This window comes from Bombus fervidus, chromosome 2 (genome assembly GCF_041682495.2).
Source record: "Bombus fervidus isolate BK054 chromosome 2, iyBomFerv1, whole genome shotgun sequence".
Taxonomy (NCBI): domain Eukaryota; kingdom Metazoa; phylum Arthropoda; class Insecta; order Hymenoptera; family Apidae; genus Bombus; species Bombus fervidus.
The window spans coordinates 8,489,395-8,508,358 of NC_091518.1; the positions used below are offsets into that span (position 1 = coordinate 8,489,395).

At 31.6% G+C, this 18,964-nt stretch overlaps 2 protein-coding genes and 1 non-coding gene across 3 annotated transcripts in view; 1 reads left to right on the forward strand and 2 right to left on the reverse strand.

Moving 5' to 3' along the window:
• Positions 1 to 3,652: 3,652 nt before the first annotated feature.
• On the reverse strand, positions 3,653 to 3,725 carry Trnaf-gaa (transfer RNA phenylalanine (anticodon GAA)). Its single transcript has one exon. It is a non-coding gene; the product is annotated as a tRNA-Phe (tRNA).
• Positions 3,726 to 5,339: 1,614 nt separating this feature from the next.
• Positions 5,340 to 7,892, forward strand: Wmd (serine-threonine kinase receptor-associated protein wmd). The gene is made up of 5 exons (XM_072022692.1): positions 5,340 to 5,639; positions 6,095 to 6,393; positions 6,474 to 6,703; positions 7,003 to 7,139; positions 7,240 to 7,892. Exons 1-5 carry the CDS (start codon positions 5,525 to 5,527, stop codon positions 7,449 to 7,451), a joined length of 993 nt encoding a protein of 330 aa, XP_071878793.1. The 5' UTR covers positions 5,340 to 5,524; the 3' UTR covers positions 7,452 to 7,892.
• LOC139998265 (uncharacterized) overlaps positions 7,772 to 18,964 on the reverse strand; it is a 67,659-nt gene continuing 56,466 nt past the window's right edge. Inside the window, exons 5-7 of the mRNA XM_072022691.1 lie at positions 12,630 to 13,591; positions 9,030 to 11,720; positions 7,772 to 8,880 (exon numbers count right to left, since the gene is read on the reverse strand). Coding sequence (XP_071878792.1) covers positions 8,617 to 8,880; positions 9,030 to 11,720; positions 12,630 to 13,591 — 3,917 coding nt within the window. The 3' untranslated portion in view covers positions 7,772 to 8,616. The remainder of the gene's footprint in view (positions 8,881 to 9,029; positions 11,721 to 12,629; positions 13,592 to 18,964) is intronic.

Genomic DNA, 18,964 nt, shown 5'->3' on the forward strand with positions numbered 1-18,964 from the left:
CTTTGCCAATATATTAAAGATCAGATAAATAAAATTCATTGCTATTCGAGATAAATACATAAGACCATTCTGTTCGAATGTAAAGTTTGTTAACAATAGATAATAACATCAAGTCTCTACATTACTAAAAATGGAAATAAATTTTTATAACAGCGAACTTTGTTTTAATTTCAATACAAAATTTTAATTTTTCAGTACAAGAAGATAATTCACTTAATGGAAGACATATTTCCATGCAGTAATCATACATATGCATATTAAAAACAACAAAGTGGTATGAACCACAAGCTTTTATATGCTTTACATAATCTGATAAGCTGACCTAAAATTAAGATTGTATTGATATAGATCGCACAAAAATCATTGATTTCATAATCCTTTCATGTGCATGCAAAATCTGTCCCAAATTCGAAATGGAAGAAGATATCTACGAATAATTTTCTGAAAAAGTAAACATTGAAAAAAAAAAACATTTAAAAGACTGAAATGAAACATTCTCTTTTAGTCAAATTCAAATAACAGCTAAATGCTTTAAAATTGTTTGGAGAATTTTTGCATTAAAAGTTATAATGAAAGAATATGAGAAATTGTTTGGGAAATTTTTCAGTCTTTAATAATTGAAATTGCGATCCTTCTTTAAGGTAAAATATGTTCTTATAAAAGTGAATTATAACTTAATAATTAATTCCATAATTATTTAATTTAAAGAAGAAATTAAAAACTCGTAAATGAGTAACTACATTTAATTAAAAAAAAAAAAAACTGAGTAAAAATTAAAAGGTCAGTAATATGAAAAATTATATTAAATAATGTAACTATGAAATGTACATAATAAAAATTTTTTAAATTTACCATGTAATGTACCTTTTTTCTTCGAAAATTATAAAATAAATTCAATTGCTACCTAATTAAATAAAATTAAAATAATATCAATTTTAATAATAATATTTATATTATATATATTATATATTATATTAATAATAATAAATTTAATAATAATATTAATATTATTCTTGATGGAATTATTCATAATCTCATTATTTTTTCTTGTGTTTATTTCATTTCATAAAAAATATGTATATCAAAAATAAAATTTAAATATAAAGTTTAATTATTCAATCTTCATTCATTATACTTAAACAAAGTATACGCTTAATGCGATTAGGTTTCCAATCTCTCCTCGTTATATACATCGCAACATAAATTTCATTTATTTTCCAGAAACTGTATTCCGTAATGGATTTAATTAAAGGTTCCTAACACTGAAACCATGATCTATGCGCTGCAACTATTTTTCGTTGGAAAATTAAATCTTTTATATGGACACGTAACTTTTGACATGTTGTTTCAGCACATGTCGATATCGTTATCCCTCTTTTGTTAAAAAAGGATGATACATATACCAATTTATTTCAAAACATTGTAATTGTCATATCAATTTTTAATACAGTCAATATTGAAACAATTATAATATAAAATACACATATTAATACAAAATGTTATATGTATAATATTTCAAACAAAAATATGAGAAGTTATTTAATATCAAAATGCTATAGAAGAAAAGGTATCAAAATAAAGAGGAAAAAAGGAATGAAAACAATTACCAATATTAACTTCATTATTCTATCATTACGTTAGAATTTAATAAAAAGTAGCTTAAAAAATCATAAACATATTTTGAAAAAATGCCACAATGTTATTATTATACGTTCCACATATGTAAGTGTATATACCAATATAAGTTTAAAAGATAAATTAGCTTTCCATCAATTTTTTTACCGATTCAAAAACAATAAAATATTATCTGAAAATTCTCGTTCAACCATGATTCAGTTTTTCCGTGTATTATTTACGCAAGGTAATTCCAATCTGTATTGTTTTTCGTCCCACAACCGGGTCGTTTAGTGTTTACTCGCATGAGAGTATTCGTCGCTGTCAGACGCATTAGCCAGATATGTAGCCCATCAGTTTCAAAGAACGTTATTATTTCAACCATAAACATGACCACGTATTAACGTAAATACTATCATAGAAAAATTTTTTCACTGTCATAAATACTTAAAAAAGAACATTATACGAAATAACGAAATGAAAAATGGATATTACTCACTAACAACTGGAATAAAATCCAATTTTAAATATTCCAAAAGTTATATTATAATAAATTATTATAGTTATATTATATAAAAGTTATATTGTTAGTATATTGGATAGAAACAATAAATGTAAATATAATAGATTTTTGTTGATATTTCTACTAATGATTAACAATTTTATTATAGATACGATGTTTTTACTGTACTAAGTTTATAGTTTCATTTTTTCCCTGTTACCGTTACTATTGAAAAATTGTTGCTTATATTTTTATCTACATATGTAATCAAATATTAAATATTTTGCAAAAAGTTATAAGTTTTCATGTATACTAGCATAGATAATCTGTAATAGATGAATGCATATAACTCTTCTGAAAAATTGTTATACTACCTAAAATAGCTAGAAAGTTATTGAAATCTTATTTATTAAATGGTAAAAAGGATCACTAATGTAATTATTACTATACATAATTATTTCATTCAAAAATACATACATCTTAATATATATGTAAGTACATAATAAAATATATATAATAAATGTTCTTAGTTCTTTCAATAATTTTATTATTATTTATATATGTATATTCATTTAGTATTACTTACTGCAGTATTATTTCAATCTCAAACGCATGTTTCAAATAATATATACAGGGTATATCCTGTAAGTTTAACCGTCAATTTTCAAATATTTCTGATATTCAAGTATTTCTGAGCGGCATTTCTTACAACTTCTGGAAGGAATGTTTTGCACAAAAGTTAGATAATTTTCGATCAACTACATGTTTGTAAATTAAAAATTTCCAAAAATATTTTTTTGCGATAAAAAATTGAGATCGCCATGATTGATTATGATTCTGAGATCATTTTGAGATGATCTTGAACTCAGAAATTTAAGTTTAACAAGTTTAAGTCAACAGTATTAGTTCATTCTAACGTGTATTGATGTAGTGCAAGGCAATATTATTATAATCGTTGGATAAGTTTAAAAACTTATTAATTTGACAGTATTAGCCTTATATCTAATATATGTTTTAATAGAAATGGGATAATTTTCGGATTTGTAAATCTGAAGGTCATCTAAGAGTCATAGTATTGTAGGACGTTGATTCGTCTTGACGTTAGCTGCTACTCTGTGGAGTCCAAAATATATGATGCCATTTAAAAATTCAAGGTCGCCTTGACTTCTTATTTAAAAAATAATTTTTTGGATATTTTTAATACTCAAACATGTATCAGACCGAAAATTAAATAATTTTTATCAATAATATTAACAATTTTTGTTAATCATCGGAAATATGTGAAAATGATGGTTAATCTTAGAAAACATATGTATACAAGAGTATGGAAAATTATAAACAAAAATAAGATTCTAGTGAAATATATAATTTATATTAATACTTCTAAATCAAATGTATGTGAATATATTTCTAATAACGAACATTCAATCTAATTCATCCAAAGACATATAAAATATATCTCTTAGCTGAATATAGTATTTACTTGAACATAAGACGTAAATATTTACAAAAAAATAGATGAAAGAAAAAGAAAACTGCCGAAACCCGGGATCGAACCGGGGACATCTAGATCTTCAGTCTAACGCTCTCCCAACTGAGCTATTTCGGCTTGCGATAAGGGCGGTTTCATTTAATTTCAAAAATATATATTCAAATTAACCAACTCTAACATTTATGAAATATAAATAATATATTTTTTATGTGGCAAATATAACATTAGCATATCGTTAATACAAATGTGTCTTATTTCAGTATAAAGTACATTTTAACTATTGTTTTGCAGTTGATTCAATTTTTGTTGCACGTTTGAAAACAGCATAACCTATATAAATAAATTAATTATTTGTAAAAATATATTAAATTAATTGTTTGTCGTATAAATTCCTCTCAGTATCTTATAACACATTCGAAGTTAATACTAATTTTATTCTGTTTCCAGAAAAATTTGTATGCAATATTATGATTACATTCATTATAGTTACATTCATTAATAGACTGAAAGAATCACTGAACTATACTTATATCTGTTGAATGTTAGTAATAGAGAAGTAATATGTTGCAATAATTGGTTAAATTCCAATTGTACTTACAATAAACTATTATCCACAGTTCGTATTCGTCATTCTTTTCTCTAACTCGACCTACTTTTATCGCATTGTTTCACATATTCTACTGCTTGTCAGTCTTTGCACGATGCATAAGTTTACATTTCCCAGAACAGGCTTTAAGGTTATTCGAAGGGAAAGAGATCGGTTGTAGCCACTCACGGTCGTCAACGAAATCACGTGGTAAACAAAGATAGATATAGATACTACGAAAACAAACCACGAATTTTAGAGAGAGGCAACAGAAGCTATCAAGGACGTAAAGTTCGATCCAGACGTTCTTTAAAACATATTTTATACATTACCCATACAATAAAAAAATTACGAAAAAGTAGACAACAAATTTTATAAAACTACTCTTCGATAATAATTAAAATCCGCTACATATACATGTATAGATATTTAAATTTTCTTTAATTTAATATTTCTCTTTTTATTTTTATATTTGTAAACAAAAGGATTGTAATAAAGTTTTCTATATATGTAAAAAATTATGGTTTCATATTGAAAAATTGATAAATATATTTCATAATATAAAAGTATTATTTTAGACGTTGTCGTAAAATGCCATTGAAATTAAAATGTTTTTATTATAATAATAAAATATATACATATATGAATTTATTAATATATTACATTATACTGGCCGAATATGTACTTACTCATATATTAAATTTATGTGTTAAATTATGATGAACTTTTTATATAGTATATAAATTACAATTAAATCTTTGATTCTTTTAATTCCTTATAGTTGACCCTTGAATAGATTTCTAAATATACATATGTATTTAGTATATCTTCAAACACTTCTAAGAAAATATTTAAACAGAATAATGTACATATGTTTAAGTATTTTGTTCAAATACGTGAAAATTATAAATAAACAGATAATGTGCTGCTTAGAAAATTCGTATAATGTACACACAGATTGACTACCATATTTGTTAACTGATCTACAGAAGACAATTTTCTGGATGTCTGTTAAAGGAAGAACAGGAATACACTTTCAGGTTTCGTCCTCGAAACTGGTTGAAGCGAGTTGAAAAGTTCTCGAGGCCGCCATAACGTTCTTCCTGTCTGAACTTGGCCTACAGTTTTGTGCGCTTGCTACATTCACGACGATCAGTGTCGCGTCGTACGTAGATGGTGACGGTTCGTTGGAATTGGTTTTAGAGATCGTGGAAAGTTCACAGGGAGTGTGGAAGTAGATTTGCAAGTAAATCTCTTCCTCGCACCCTAAGGGGTGTTGGTGCATCGAAAAAAGAGGACGACCCATTGTTTGCGATTGTAATTACACACTATGGCGAATTTGAGACAAACTCCGCTGACATGTAGTGGACATACTAGACCTGTGGTGCATCTTGCATTCTCCGATATCACTGAATCTGGATATTATCTGATTTCGGCGTGTAAAGGTAATTAATTTTTTAATCTCCTGCCTCGAGAAGGAACTCGTTGTTGATTCGTATCGGTCAATCTTCTTTTTCTCTGCGATCGACAACGTTCAGTTCTTGATCGCCTTGGCCCAGTTTCTTTGAAAACCAAGGTTTTATAAGTTACGGGTTTCGAGGTTAGATACTATACATTTGCGACGATATGGATTTCCTGATGAATTTTTTCTATAGTATCGAAACAGGTTTATGAATTACTTAAATTTCGCTATATTTCGCTAATGTATTTACGTGCATATACATCTATGTATGTTATCCTAATTGGATGAAAGTTTTTGACTAATCTATTTTATTAAAGTACATTAAATTAAATATCTGCTTTATTTACTCCATTTTGTTAGACGATGAATGAATTTTCAAAATTATAGTGCTTCCTTAGTTGCAAATTTATGCTAACAAACAAATTGATGTATTTTTAGATGGCAAACCTATGTTACGACAAGGAGATACTGGAGATTGGATTGGAACATTTGAAGGACATAAAGGAGCGGTATGGGGTGTTGCATTAAACCCTCGGGCTACAAGAGCTGCTTCAGGAGCTGCGGATTTTAATGCTAAAGTTTGGGATGCAATTAAAGGAGAAGAAATTCATTCATTTCAACACAAACATATTGTGAAGTCTGTCAACTTCAGCATTGATTCTAATTATTTGTGCACAGGTTCTAATGAGAAACTTGTGCGGATTTATGATCTTAACAAACCAGATGCAGCACCACAGGTACATATCGTGTATTTATAATTATATTTTACAAAGATATAATATTTAGTACTGCTTTATTTAATCAGTAACATCAACAGGTGTTCTCAGGTCATAAAAATGGTATCAGGCATGTTACGTTTTTCAATAATGATACTGCATTAATTACCTGTGGCGATGACAAAACATTGAGAGTTTGGGACAGAAAGAGTGGTCAAGAAGTAAGAAGGTTAGATTTTCCAGCAATTCCAAATTCTATGGAAGTGTCAAGAGATGGGAACATTATTACCACAACTCACTCCAACATAGTCACCTTTTGGAATAGCAGAGAGTATGTCCATTTCTTTCTGTTTTACCATAATCCGTACAGCATATCTTAAAATATAAAATAAATGAAGTCAGCAAAACAAGTTCAAGGTTAGTGTGTAATGTACCTGCTTGTACACCTGTTGGTACAGACACATTAATATCCTGAACATGGATTTTCTACAGAACCTCCAAGTTAACCTTGGCCCACTAGGAAGTACTTTCCAGTGTATATTTTACATTTTAATAGATTGTATATCTTTTATTCATGTTTCTTCATTACTTATTGGTAGCACTTGAGGAAAATTGTAATTATTTGTGCAGATTAACCAAGTTACGTGAGTACACTGCGCCAACGCAAATGAATAGTGCTAGTTTGCATCCAGATTGTAGTATTTTTGTATGTGGAGGAGAAGACTTAAAAATGTACAAGTTTGATTATGCTACGGGTACAGAAATTGGTAAGTTAATATTGTAATACATAAGTTTACAAAATGAGCAAATAGCTATACATATTTCTTTAATATTAATATATCTACAAATATTTAAAATCATTTTCAGAATCATTCAAAGGCCACTTTGGTCCTGTACATTGTGTACGTTTCTCGCCAGATGGTGAATTATACGCTAGCGGTTCAGAAGACGGTACCTTGAGATTATGGCAAACAACTGTTGGCAAAACATATGGTCTTTGGCGATGTATAGAACAAACGCCTGCAATACAAGAGAATACTGCTGTGCTGAATAATAAACAAGAAGTTCCTGCCAGTTAAAAATCTAACGATTCACAAATAGTGTAAAGTACTTTAAATGAAGAAAAAGAAAAAAACGGAACGAACACTTCATTTATAGAAGTGTTTAAATGAAACGACACAGAACGAATTTTCATAATGACTCGTGTTGGAATTGTATTTAATTGGCTGATATCTACCATATGTTTTTGTAAATATCAGATCTGTATAATCAACGTCTCAAATCAGCCTATTAATTGTGGTATTCTTGAGAAGACTAAAAAGCGGACCAACCTTCATTATAGTCTAATAAGTCATGGAAGTGTGGGACGCCGTTCACTATTTATTATAAAGAAGAAAAGGAAAAAGAAACATTAACATTTATTAACGTTATACATGTCACTATTATACTACAAAATTAGATAGAGGTGTAATGATAAGAAGAAAGACATTCAGAATTAAATTTTGTGTTCGCATTTGTTATTTTCGCATTATAATTACTATACAAGTATAAAAACAATTTCGCTATGTCAAACACCAGCGCAACTCCTTTGATACACATATCACTCATCCGCCCATTAAGATATTCACTTGTGTATTCCTTTTATCTAACGAATGTCACTATTTCATTAAGTGCTGTGACAATTTATTAAAGTCTTTATCTTCACACTGCAATTACGTACTACGAGATCACTGTACAATTTTTCCTCCAACTGCCAATGACAGCTTTATTATACAGGGCACGTCGTGTACTGACCTCTTTACACTTTTGTTACTTGAGTATATGATTTTTCGCGCAAATTAAATACTTCTTATAATCTATAAAATAATATTACTAAACATAACAAATAAAAAAAAAAAAAAAAAAAAAAAAAAAACATGAGAGATATTTCTTACAAAATGAAACAGTGTCTCGTTTAAAACGTTTCCAGTCGTATATATAATACATATGCGAATCTTAATATATTATTTCTTCACTCTCTTCACGGATGATTTTTATCGAAATGTACGAGCCGGCATGCGTAATTCTTGATTCGTGTTTCTGTACAGAGAAAATTGTTCGATTATTAACGATGAGCGCAGCTCGTTACAAAACCAACGTCACTGTCGTTGTACAGTCTCTTGAAGGAAGACAGTGGTCTCTTGCGTGTGATAGTTAATAAGCGACCAGTTATACGAGAAGTCTTTTTGAAGACCATTTTCTTGTTCAACCGATGAATTGCGAGAGATCGGGTAACTTGAAACCGTTGAACGAAACCGGCGTTGGTACGCTTCTTAGGCTGTTTCTGTGTGGCACGAAACCGGGAAAGCTGGTTGGTGTAGTGAATTGCTGAAGTCTCGAGGTAGCTTCCGTCGCTGCTAAGACGAAGCCGCACTGTGCCGTACATACGTCGTCGCGTAAAATCGCCTCTCGAGAAGCTTCACGTAGAAGCTGATTACAGTCGGTAATCCTCAAAGAAGCGCATTGAGTCTGAAACGAAAACAAAAAAAAGAGGAAAATTAAAATAACATATAATATAGGTAAAATTTTCTTAATTCCCATCTTTTCATAAAACGTACAAGAATTAATGATACGTTATTTTTCTAAATAAATTAAAATAAAAAGTAAAGGGTACGTACACCTTCAGCTGTGCAAACGCAACTAGTACAAGGTGTAGGGAAGCCAGACTCTCCAAGAGCTACGTTTCTTCCTCCGATTTGACAACCGTGCCTCGTTTCTCTCCAAGCGGACAAGTCTATATGTGGCATAGAACCGCAAGGAACTCGTGGATTTAGGAAATTGCTTGGCAAATCAAATGCCGCTCGTTGCATCTCGTTATGCTCGTCCATGTTTTCGCACAAAACTTTAGACAACGTAGATTTCCGAATTGCTGCGAGTTGATGCTCAGTGAATCGGATGTTGGGGTCGTCGGTTTCGTACCAAAATCGATCGCACTTTCTCGACTGCCTAAACTGTATCGCGATTATGCACGCGAACGTGGGTCCTACGAGTCCACCTTGAAGAGGTCTTTCGCTCATTCCGCCAGGGAACAAATCGATGTCATCTACCGATGTGTAGATTCGTTTCATCCGAGCTATAACCTCTGGTGCCATCTCCCTCGACAAATCTTCGAAAGTGGTAGCTCTCTTCAGATTACACAGAGCTCTGTAATTATTGTACGATGGTATACCATGATCCCTGGCACGCTGAATATTGAGCGCAACAAGATCGATTCCAGAATACGGAATTCCACGAATTTCAAATAAATGATTGGTTACTTCTCCGGTTATAAATTGATCCAAGGTCTCCATAGGAGTGGCCACCAATCCGCGTGTCATTTCATCCATCATACCGTTTTGATACAGCATATCTGGATCAAAGAACCCATCTCTCAATAAAATAGAAGGTTCTACATTTTGATAATTACGATCCATCCTAGGTAAATGAGGCCTCAAGAGCGAGTGACCAATTCTATAAGCAGCAGAAGCGAATTCATTAAGCACGCTAGGATTGCATGTAGGTGAATATTCTTTGTAATAGCCTTGAGGTAGAAGCTTTAATCCATATAGAGTGACTGCATTCCAACCGAGAATTCGCGGAAGAAACTCGTTATACGTAATATGTTGCAACATGGCGCTGATTATACGACGAGAATGCTGGAAGAGTTTTTCACCATCCCAATGAGGATTCACCTGTCTTAGTCCTTCCACGATTCTGTTATGCTCTCGTATCCACATCGTATGCATAACAGTCAATCCAGGTTGTTCAGATGCCCTACCATCACCACCAATGAAACAGTAGCCCGATTTAGCTTTGCACTCTGGATGCGTGGGAGATTGTGGCAAAAGGTCCTTATTTCCTCTATGTGGGCTCTGAGTGATGTTCATGCGGCCGTTAAAACCTCTCAGAACATTACAAATGCAAGTATTTTCACCGTAGATCACGGATGCATCTAAGAAACCGGTGTTCTGATTGATCTGTTCTCGAGGTCCCAGGTGCTGTTGACCTGGTAGAGACCTCATAAACGGGAAACACATTCGCGCACCGGAAGTTACGTTCACGGTGGGATAATAATGATCACCAGGAGGCACTGGGAAGGGATTGCATTCAGGATGAACCGTACGAGGAGAATCACACGAACGACAGCTTGGTATAGACTCAGCGAAACCCTTGTGAATCGGCGTCATTGTGAGATCGTGGTCCAAAAATTGGGCATACTGCATGACCATTAATGTATATCGATTATGAAGATTGGATATATCAGGGTGGATCACTGTAGAGATAACTCTGGGGTTTGGTAAAGGTACTCCAGTAACAGATGTGCTTCTCGGCTTTGACACTCCATCTTCGTAGACTGGAGGAAGTAATCTTGCGAATGTTGTCAACGATTTCCCAAGATTAGGATTACGTAAATTATTGCAGTGACCTGATAACGTTCTATATGGACTAGTTGGATCGCAAGGACTGTCATCTACGGGACATTCGATCTCGTCGTGATTAGTAGGCTTCTTTTGAGATAAGAATCCAGAGATATCAACATTCTGTAGTAAATCAGAGAAGTCATTAGTAGGAAAACCAAGGATGTTGTCTGTGGTATCGAAGATCTGTCGTTTCCTACGTCTCAAGCTATGAATACTATTCAAAATTTCATTAGTAGCTAACTCGTACATAATCGAAGAGTTGGCTAATAAAAGAGCATCTCTGTTGGCTTTCGAGAAACTGGCAGCCGTCCCAGCTGGAGATTTAGGATCTGCTATTCTCTGTTGTAACCAGGAATTGTACTCCAGTTGTTTCCTTCGGATCAGATCTGCCTCAGCTTTCTTCACAGCTGCAGCTATCAAACTAGGACTGAGTTCTGGAATAAATTCTGGAATCACAGATCTGCTGCCAGTTACCACTTCTTTGGTAGGCTCTGGAAGAGGTTCTTCTCTCCATGGAGCTATATCAAGTACACTGTGTTGATCGCAATTAATTCTAGCATTTAAATATGGATCTTGCTGGATAAATGCTTTTGGCTGAACTCTCTCGATTTTCGTGTTGCCGCAGAGGATACCAGCTAAAGAAACTTTTCTAATTTCGGCCAATTGGGTTGCAGTCAATCCGGAAGGCGGGATGTCGTTCTCATACCAGAATCGATCAGAGTTCCTAGTTTTGATGAATTGTCTCTTTAAAAGGCATTCGAACGTTGGGCCGACTGTTGCACCCCTTCTGGGAATTTCTAAAATTCCACCAAGAAGAAGGTCGATGTCTTCTACTTGTGAATATATGGATTCCAATAGCCTTACGTGCGTGGGGTGCATAACATGTTCCAAATCCATGAAATTTTGGAGCTGCAAAAAAAAGAAAAAGCACATTTCTATAGTATCTTTTGTCTTATTTTGAAGTTTAAAGTAAAATATTTAAAATATGAAATTGTTAATTAAATCTAAGTATAATTGTCTTTTCATATAATTTTATCATTTTCTATAAGTAATTCTCTCAATGAGAAAATAACTCAATGTAACTTACAAAAAAGATTAAATTTTCATACAACACATATTACATAAAATACGAAATAATTAAGAATTTTATGCTGAAAAAAGATATAGATATAAGCATAATATTTTATAAATTATAATTTCATTATTAAACTAAATTTTAATAAAAATATAACTAATATCAGATTGACAATAATTTAAATAAAAGAGAAGTAAAATTCAGATTAGTGATGGGCAATAAGTCTCTAGTTCAACTTTTAGAATCTAGAATACATAGGATCTAGTGATTGTAATCCCTATAAAGTAAATCTTCTTAACATACATATTTCAAAACGAAACGAAAAATCTATACACGAATAATTACAAATAAGTCTAAATTTTTATTTTAATACATTCTAAAATCTATTCTTAGACCAATCTGCCAATTTTATGTTGTCATCATTTAGAATCTTTTTTAAGGCTACAGAAAAATAAAAAATTGTAAAGATAGATTATTAAGGACGTATTAATATAAAGAAAACGCTAACTCTACGTATACGTATACGTATAAGCTAATAGTTTTAAATAATACCTATTCGCTATATAATGTATGTATTTTATTATTTGCATTTTATTTGTATTTTAATATTATGTAAGAAACGGTCAGTCACTATCACACATATTATGCAGTGCATGAAACTTACATTTTATAAAGTTATTATGAGATCAAAAATTCTAACCTATAAATAAATCTCACGTATAATTAAATTGGTATAAACCTACCGTGACATTGTGTCCAGAACAATCCTCCACAAACTTGACATATCCAGGAATGCCATGATCGCGACCCACGTGTACGAAGCGTGCGTTTACATCAACGCGTGCTTCGAAAGCGGATTGACTCAAATCCAGACTCACGCGATTGGCTGACGCGATCACGTGGTCTTCCAAGCACGTGGAATCGTCCATAGCGTGTTTACGGAGCGATGTCAGAGCACGGAGAGCCGCCAACGCGACCGCATCGTATGTGCCTCCCACGTTCGAAGACGAGTAACCATTGTAGAATCCGCTCGTAACAGGCATCAATTCTGGATCCGTTCGAGCGCCTTCTCCGAGAATGCTCGGCATGTATTCGTTCAAAGTAACATGTTGAATCTGTGCGACGACCACTCGACGAGCTTCCAGGAATAATTTCGTGTCGTCCCAATGCTCATTGGCCCTGGCCAATTCATTTGCTATTCGATTATGTTCGTTCAAAAGAGCAGCGTATATCATTCCTAAAGCCTTATCTTCTGTATTATTACACATTTCGCAGTTAGAAACGTCCACTTTCCCTTCACTGTACGTTCTCAGCCGATGTAATTGTTCGTCCGTTGGTCCATAAATGTGGGAACCATCTAAGTACGCCGATGCTCCATTCATCTGTTCTCTGGTTTCGAAGTTACATTTGTGCATGGTCAGACTTGGTACAGAGCGCCAATATTCTATGCATTTGCCTTGTTCGTCGCGGATTTCGTAACATTCCGGGTGTCTTGCCGTTCCAGAGCAACAGATATTTTGCTTGTTCGATGGGTGTACTGTAGATGCGATGTCTTGGAGTATTAGTTCTGACCATACACCAGACAAACTCGTTAAACCCTCGTGAGCTTCTGAGGTGGGCCGCAGATGGCTAATCAGCATTGATACTGCTTTTGTAGGAGTTGGGAGCACGTGGTTTCCGACTGACTGCCGCGGACTAGCGATACCTGATAACAGACAGTAGTTGCATTTAAGTTTGATGGTGAGACACAAATTTTATGTTTAGTCGATTTTTTGAATAAGGTACCAAATATATGTATATATTTGGGTAAAGATAAGTTTCCAACAATTGTTTTCAATTTTTTATCATTACTTCGTTTTTCATAAGCGCCTTGATGTTTATTCACAGAAATGTACATATTCACAATTTCAACTTAATTACGCTGTAAATATGTATTTATATCAATTTCCTAGTTCTACACTGATTCATCTTGTTTCTGAATTTTATATTATTATATTGTGAATTATGTATTTTATAATTTCATATTTATGAAATATATGTGTAATATTAATATAAATAACATACGTATGTTATGTACAGAAATAATATAGTAATATAATAATAATAATAATAATAAATAGTCCAGGAGAAGAATAGATCCAACGTAATTGCTGCGTATCGTAGAAAAGGCGGTTAAAAGGGAATTATTACATAGGTAATCCGTTTAAAAACGGATGGCTTCATAGGAAATTTAAACAGCAAAAATTGCTGGATATGCGCAATATGCCAATATATAAAACTATATATGTCAAAGTATAGTGTTAATCACAACATTTAGTTACTATGTTAAAGTATTTTGTTCGTTATGGTGGGCTGTTTCTCTAGTTATATTCATAAAGATACGAATTTTGTTTAAACATCCGCAGTTTAGTTATAATAATTATAATATATATAACAATATTTATTACTTTATTTCCTAAAACTTATTTATACAAAGCTATTTATCTATCAATTGTGGAATTTATCAAACTTTTAAAATCTTAAATATTTATTTTTTAAATAGCTTTCTAAATAAGAACGGAGTTGTAAGGGACGTTACAATAAATCTGCTGGTATATTTTCATGCTATATGAGTTTTATTAACAATTTATAATAGGTCTTTTATATGACAAATAAAATAAGAAAATGAGTGTCTCTGACATCTTTCGCAAATGTCGTAGCATAATATTTTTTAAATAACAAGCGCATCAATTGTAAGTTGTCGAAACAAGCCTTGCGACAAGGTGGTAGACGTGTTCTCTACATTGCACTATAGTATATTATCACACAAACGAAAGATAATTTCCTCTCTACGGAGTTTATTATGGCCGCGGTTTCCATTCTTACTTCACGGGGGTGTGCGACGTAAATCAGATTAAATGGTTGGCCAGCGCAGACTGTGATCAGCAATATCTGCGTTAAATTAAACGTTACCCAATACAGTTTATTATTCTTGGTCATATTACATGGAAAATTGATGAGTTACGGTGGCTCCGGGTACAAGAATTTATACTCTTTAACGCGACAAATTGTGTCAAATGATGGTAATTTTGCCTTTAGTATTTTCGACAATGAATAATGAAGAATCATTTGGCGTACGTAGTTGTAACCTAACAATAGTACGGGATAATTGCGTTTCGGTGTTAAACGTGGTATGATAAATGGTGTAATAAATTATATATAAAAGTAGCAAGTTTGATTTTTTTTAATGTTGATGCTTCAAAGTAGAAAATATATTTTTAGAAGATATATATAGGCACATGCGTGCATGTATGTATACGTAGAATATTAAGTTTTGATATTACTTTAATGTGAATAATAATAGGAAGAGAATTACTTGATTAAAATTTTCGTATTAGAAAAATTCAAATACTTTTTACGTCAGCTATCGCAAGTTATTGTACATACTGTATTGTATTATTTATTTTCACATTTGCTTTGTTATTTTTCTTATTAGATACTCGACAAAAGTTTTGATTTTCTTCTTCCTTTCTAATTAGCAACTTTAAACGAACGATAGTTTCTTTGATTCAGCTAAATTTAATATTTTATTTTCAAAAAAGTATAAGAATAGTGTTGAATAACAATTTCAGATAAAATTTAATTAAATCAACCTTATTAAATTGAATTTATTTTAATATAAAAATTATTTATTATATATATTTCTTATATATTTTTATATCTTATTATATATTTTACGTTATATTCAACATTGCAAAATTGGAAATTATTTTCATAAATAAAGACGGAATTTGCTTGAATTATATAGGCATAGTAACTTTATATGATGCTGACAAAAAGCTTTCGATTTCTAATAAGATTTATTTGATTTGTCGAACATAAGTATTGGTCTAGAAAGTTGTAGTAAATTTCGCTATCTTTAATCATAAGTGAGATCAGGTATACTATATTAAGAAGCAGAATAGTAATATTCATTCAAAGTAGAAAGTTACTTTACATTATTTTATGAGGTGCCAGACTTTGAGCTGTGATGTTGATTGTTCAATGTTGAATAAGATTATGCAGCAACAAAAGTAATGCAATATGGTACTTAGTACTTAATGCAATTTATAACAGTAATATTTTTCAACGATAATTTTCTTGAATAATTCTAAAAACACGTTAATGTATATGTAATTCGACAAATTGATTTCACATGTACGAACTGATGTATATGACATGATAGAAAATACTGTTATTTAGTATTAACGTTATTCTTTTTGGATGAGTTAATCTTCGATAATAGCACCGAAGTTAAGATATTATTGCTTAAGCGTTTCGATAAATTACATTCCGAATTGAACATTTTTTTCGGTATTTTGATATTTACATTTTATTCGGTATTTTTTGAAAAATGTTTAAAATTTAAAATTTTTATATGAATCTACAAATACCTTTTCATATCATCATAGTCCATCGGTATTATCGATATGACTTAAAACAATTTTTCTATCTACCACGTTCAAAGATAATCCTTTCTTTTATTTATCGGAATTTCTTTAAAAATATGCAGGTCTAAAAATAGAAAGTTCTACATCTCTCCATCTTACATCTTACATCTTCTGAATTCACTCGTGTAATATCTAGACATACGTATAATATATAGCATTATATGTCATTTGTTTATAATTTTCATGTTGTTTAAACACAAGCAAACCGAATTATACAAACTGTTTGAGATTCTTTGGTTCCCTTTTGAATATTTGTCCATTTCGGATGTAGCAGCATAAGTAACAATTCTTACAATATTTCTTCGGACTAATGAATGTAACTAATAATCAACAAACGAGCGGATTTATTATTCCATTAAAAAAATATGCTATTTATTTCTGCACGTAGGAAAATTTATCTTTTTTTATAATAATTCCCTATACTGTTGTATTGCATTATGTAATTTGCTAACTTCATAATCTCATGTATACATTACGTGTTCCAAATCATACTCTCATATGACGTAAATATTTTGATAAAAAATTCCTGATTCAGAAATTCACGATATTTGTCAATCCTTTTACTTCTGAAGAATTCTCGAATCGTCTTCTTGCCATGTGTTATTAGATTGGTGGGAAAGTAATGTCGGTTTTTGACCGTACCAAGAAAACCGCTCTTAGATGGATCATGCACCGCAGTTTAAAATAAAATTATTTTGTAAATATGATTTTTTGTATTCATAAAGCACTTGATCTTCATCTAAGCTTAAAAGTCAATGTACAATTTTGATAATTAGGCATGAAACGCGGCAGTCTGTTTTTGTTTCAATTACATGAATCTGAAAAGAGTACATACTTGAATTTCTTTCTCATCCCCTCTATTCTCTAAACATGGCACTATGAGACTATCATTATTTTTGGTCAATACAGAATTATTTAAATGGATGTAATATAAAAAAATTAGTTGGAATCGAACATCGTATACCAGTTTTTAATATCAGAATCAGCTTTTTTTATGAAAATGGTACAAGGAAGCGATGGTAAAATCATAGAAAACAATAGATATTAAGTGAGATGCAAAAGTAGCACACAGTACACATAATACGCAAGAATATATATTATATTAATAATTATTGTGATCTAAATAAAATATAGTTGACTCACTTACATGATCATTAAAATAGACATTACTTTCCTGACCCAAAATCGTCAATTCCATCGAAGCTGATAAAAAATTCTCTGAATTTCTGGTTGCATAGAATGATTCAGATTCACCTTAATGACGATGTGACGCAGGAGGAAAGGAGGACCTAACAAACCTCGAAATGTACAAGGTGTGTCGAAATTCTGTGTCATGGTTACGCGTGTCTATCCGTACTCGATGAATCTCGACTTTAAAGTAGGCTGACAATGAGGCACACGTGTCTTACGCGGTTACAATCGTCTTTTTACGGTTCGATATGTCTATCGATACGTTTGTACCGACAGGATTTATGGTGACACGATGATGATGTTGAATCGACGTGTTTAATCAATCTGTCGATTGCTACGAATATTCGTCTAACGATGGGAAACGGGTGAACAGAGTTCGAAAAGTATTTCAATAAGACCTGTCCTTGCCCCTAATTAGGTTGATTCATATGCGTGTGTAGAGACAAGCATGGGAAACAGCGGCATTTAAATATTCTCGTAAATGTCTGAGACGAAACTTGGTTTACTTGTAAATGCGTTTAACTACGATGCATATACAGGGTGTTCCTAGCAATTGAAGCAGCCCACGAATGTACTAGTTTTAGGAATAGCATTGCACAGAATACAAGTTTTAAGAATCATATTGAATGGAACATAAATTTTATTTTAATTTCTTATTTATTTTTTAATAATAAAGTATTCGATAGAATAAAATTTACGTTCTATAATATTATTCCTAAAATTTATATTCCATTAAATATTATCTGATATATGGTCGAGATAAAAAAAATGATCAAAGTCGGAGGTAGCTTCTGGTTTGCCAATGGTTACGAAAAATAATTTTTACGTAAGGTCTTTTTCCTTCGCTAAAACAAGCCATAACGTCAAAAGAGTAAAAGATAGGCAAGAATTTCGTTAGAAAAGATTATGTATGTATATGATTCGAACAATGTATAATGTGATGCATGATGATTTTTTTCTAGGAGCTGGAAACTTATCAACAATTTTAAGATTAGCTATAAATGTATACTTAGTGTATATTTAGTAACAAACAATAACATTTTCTTCTCCTAATCGTCTTCAACAGTTACCATCTTTTCTTTTATTCAGAGATTAACACATTCTTCTTAGGTAATTTTTTCATAAACTATAATCTGGTAATAATCCTTTTGGATTGACTTTTTTACAATTATAGGCCTTGATATATCAAAATTTACTATATACGAAAAGAAAATATAGGCGAAGTTAAAACAATGACAAATGTTAATATATCCAGATTTAAAAGAAAGGACATGTTAAGTTATAGATTAAGTTAGAACGATAGATTAATTCTTAGAATAAGGTGCACACCTATTTATTGTTAGATTTCACTGCATACGCTAGTGCACTCGGGTAAGCAAATTCCTCATTCTGACAAGTATCGATCATCTCGTTTGATG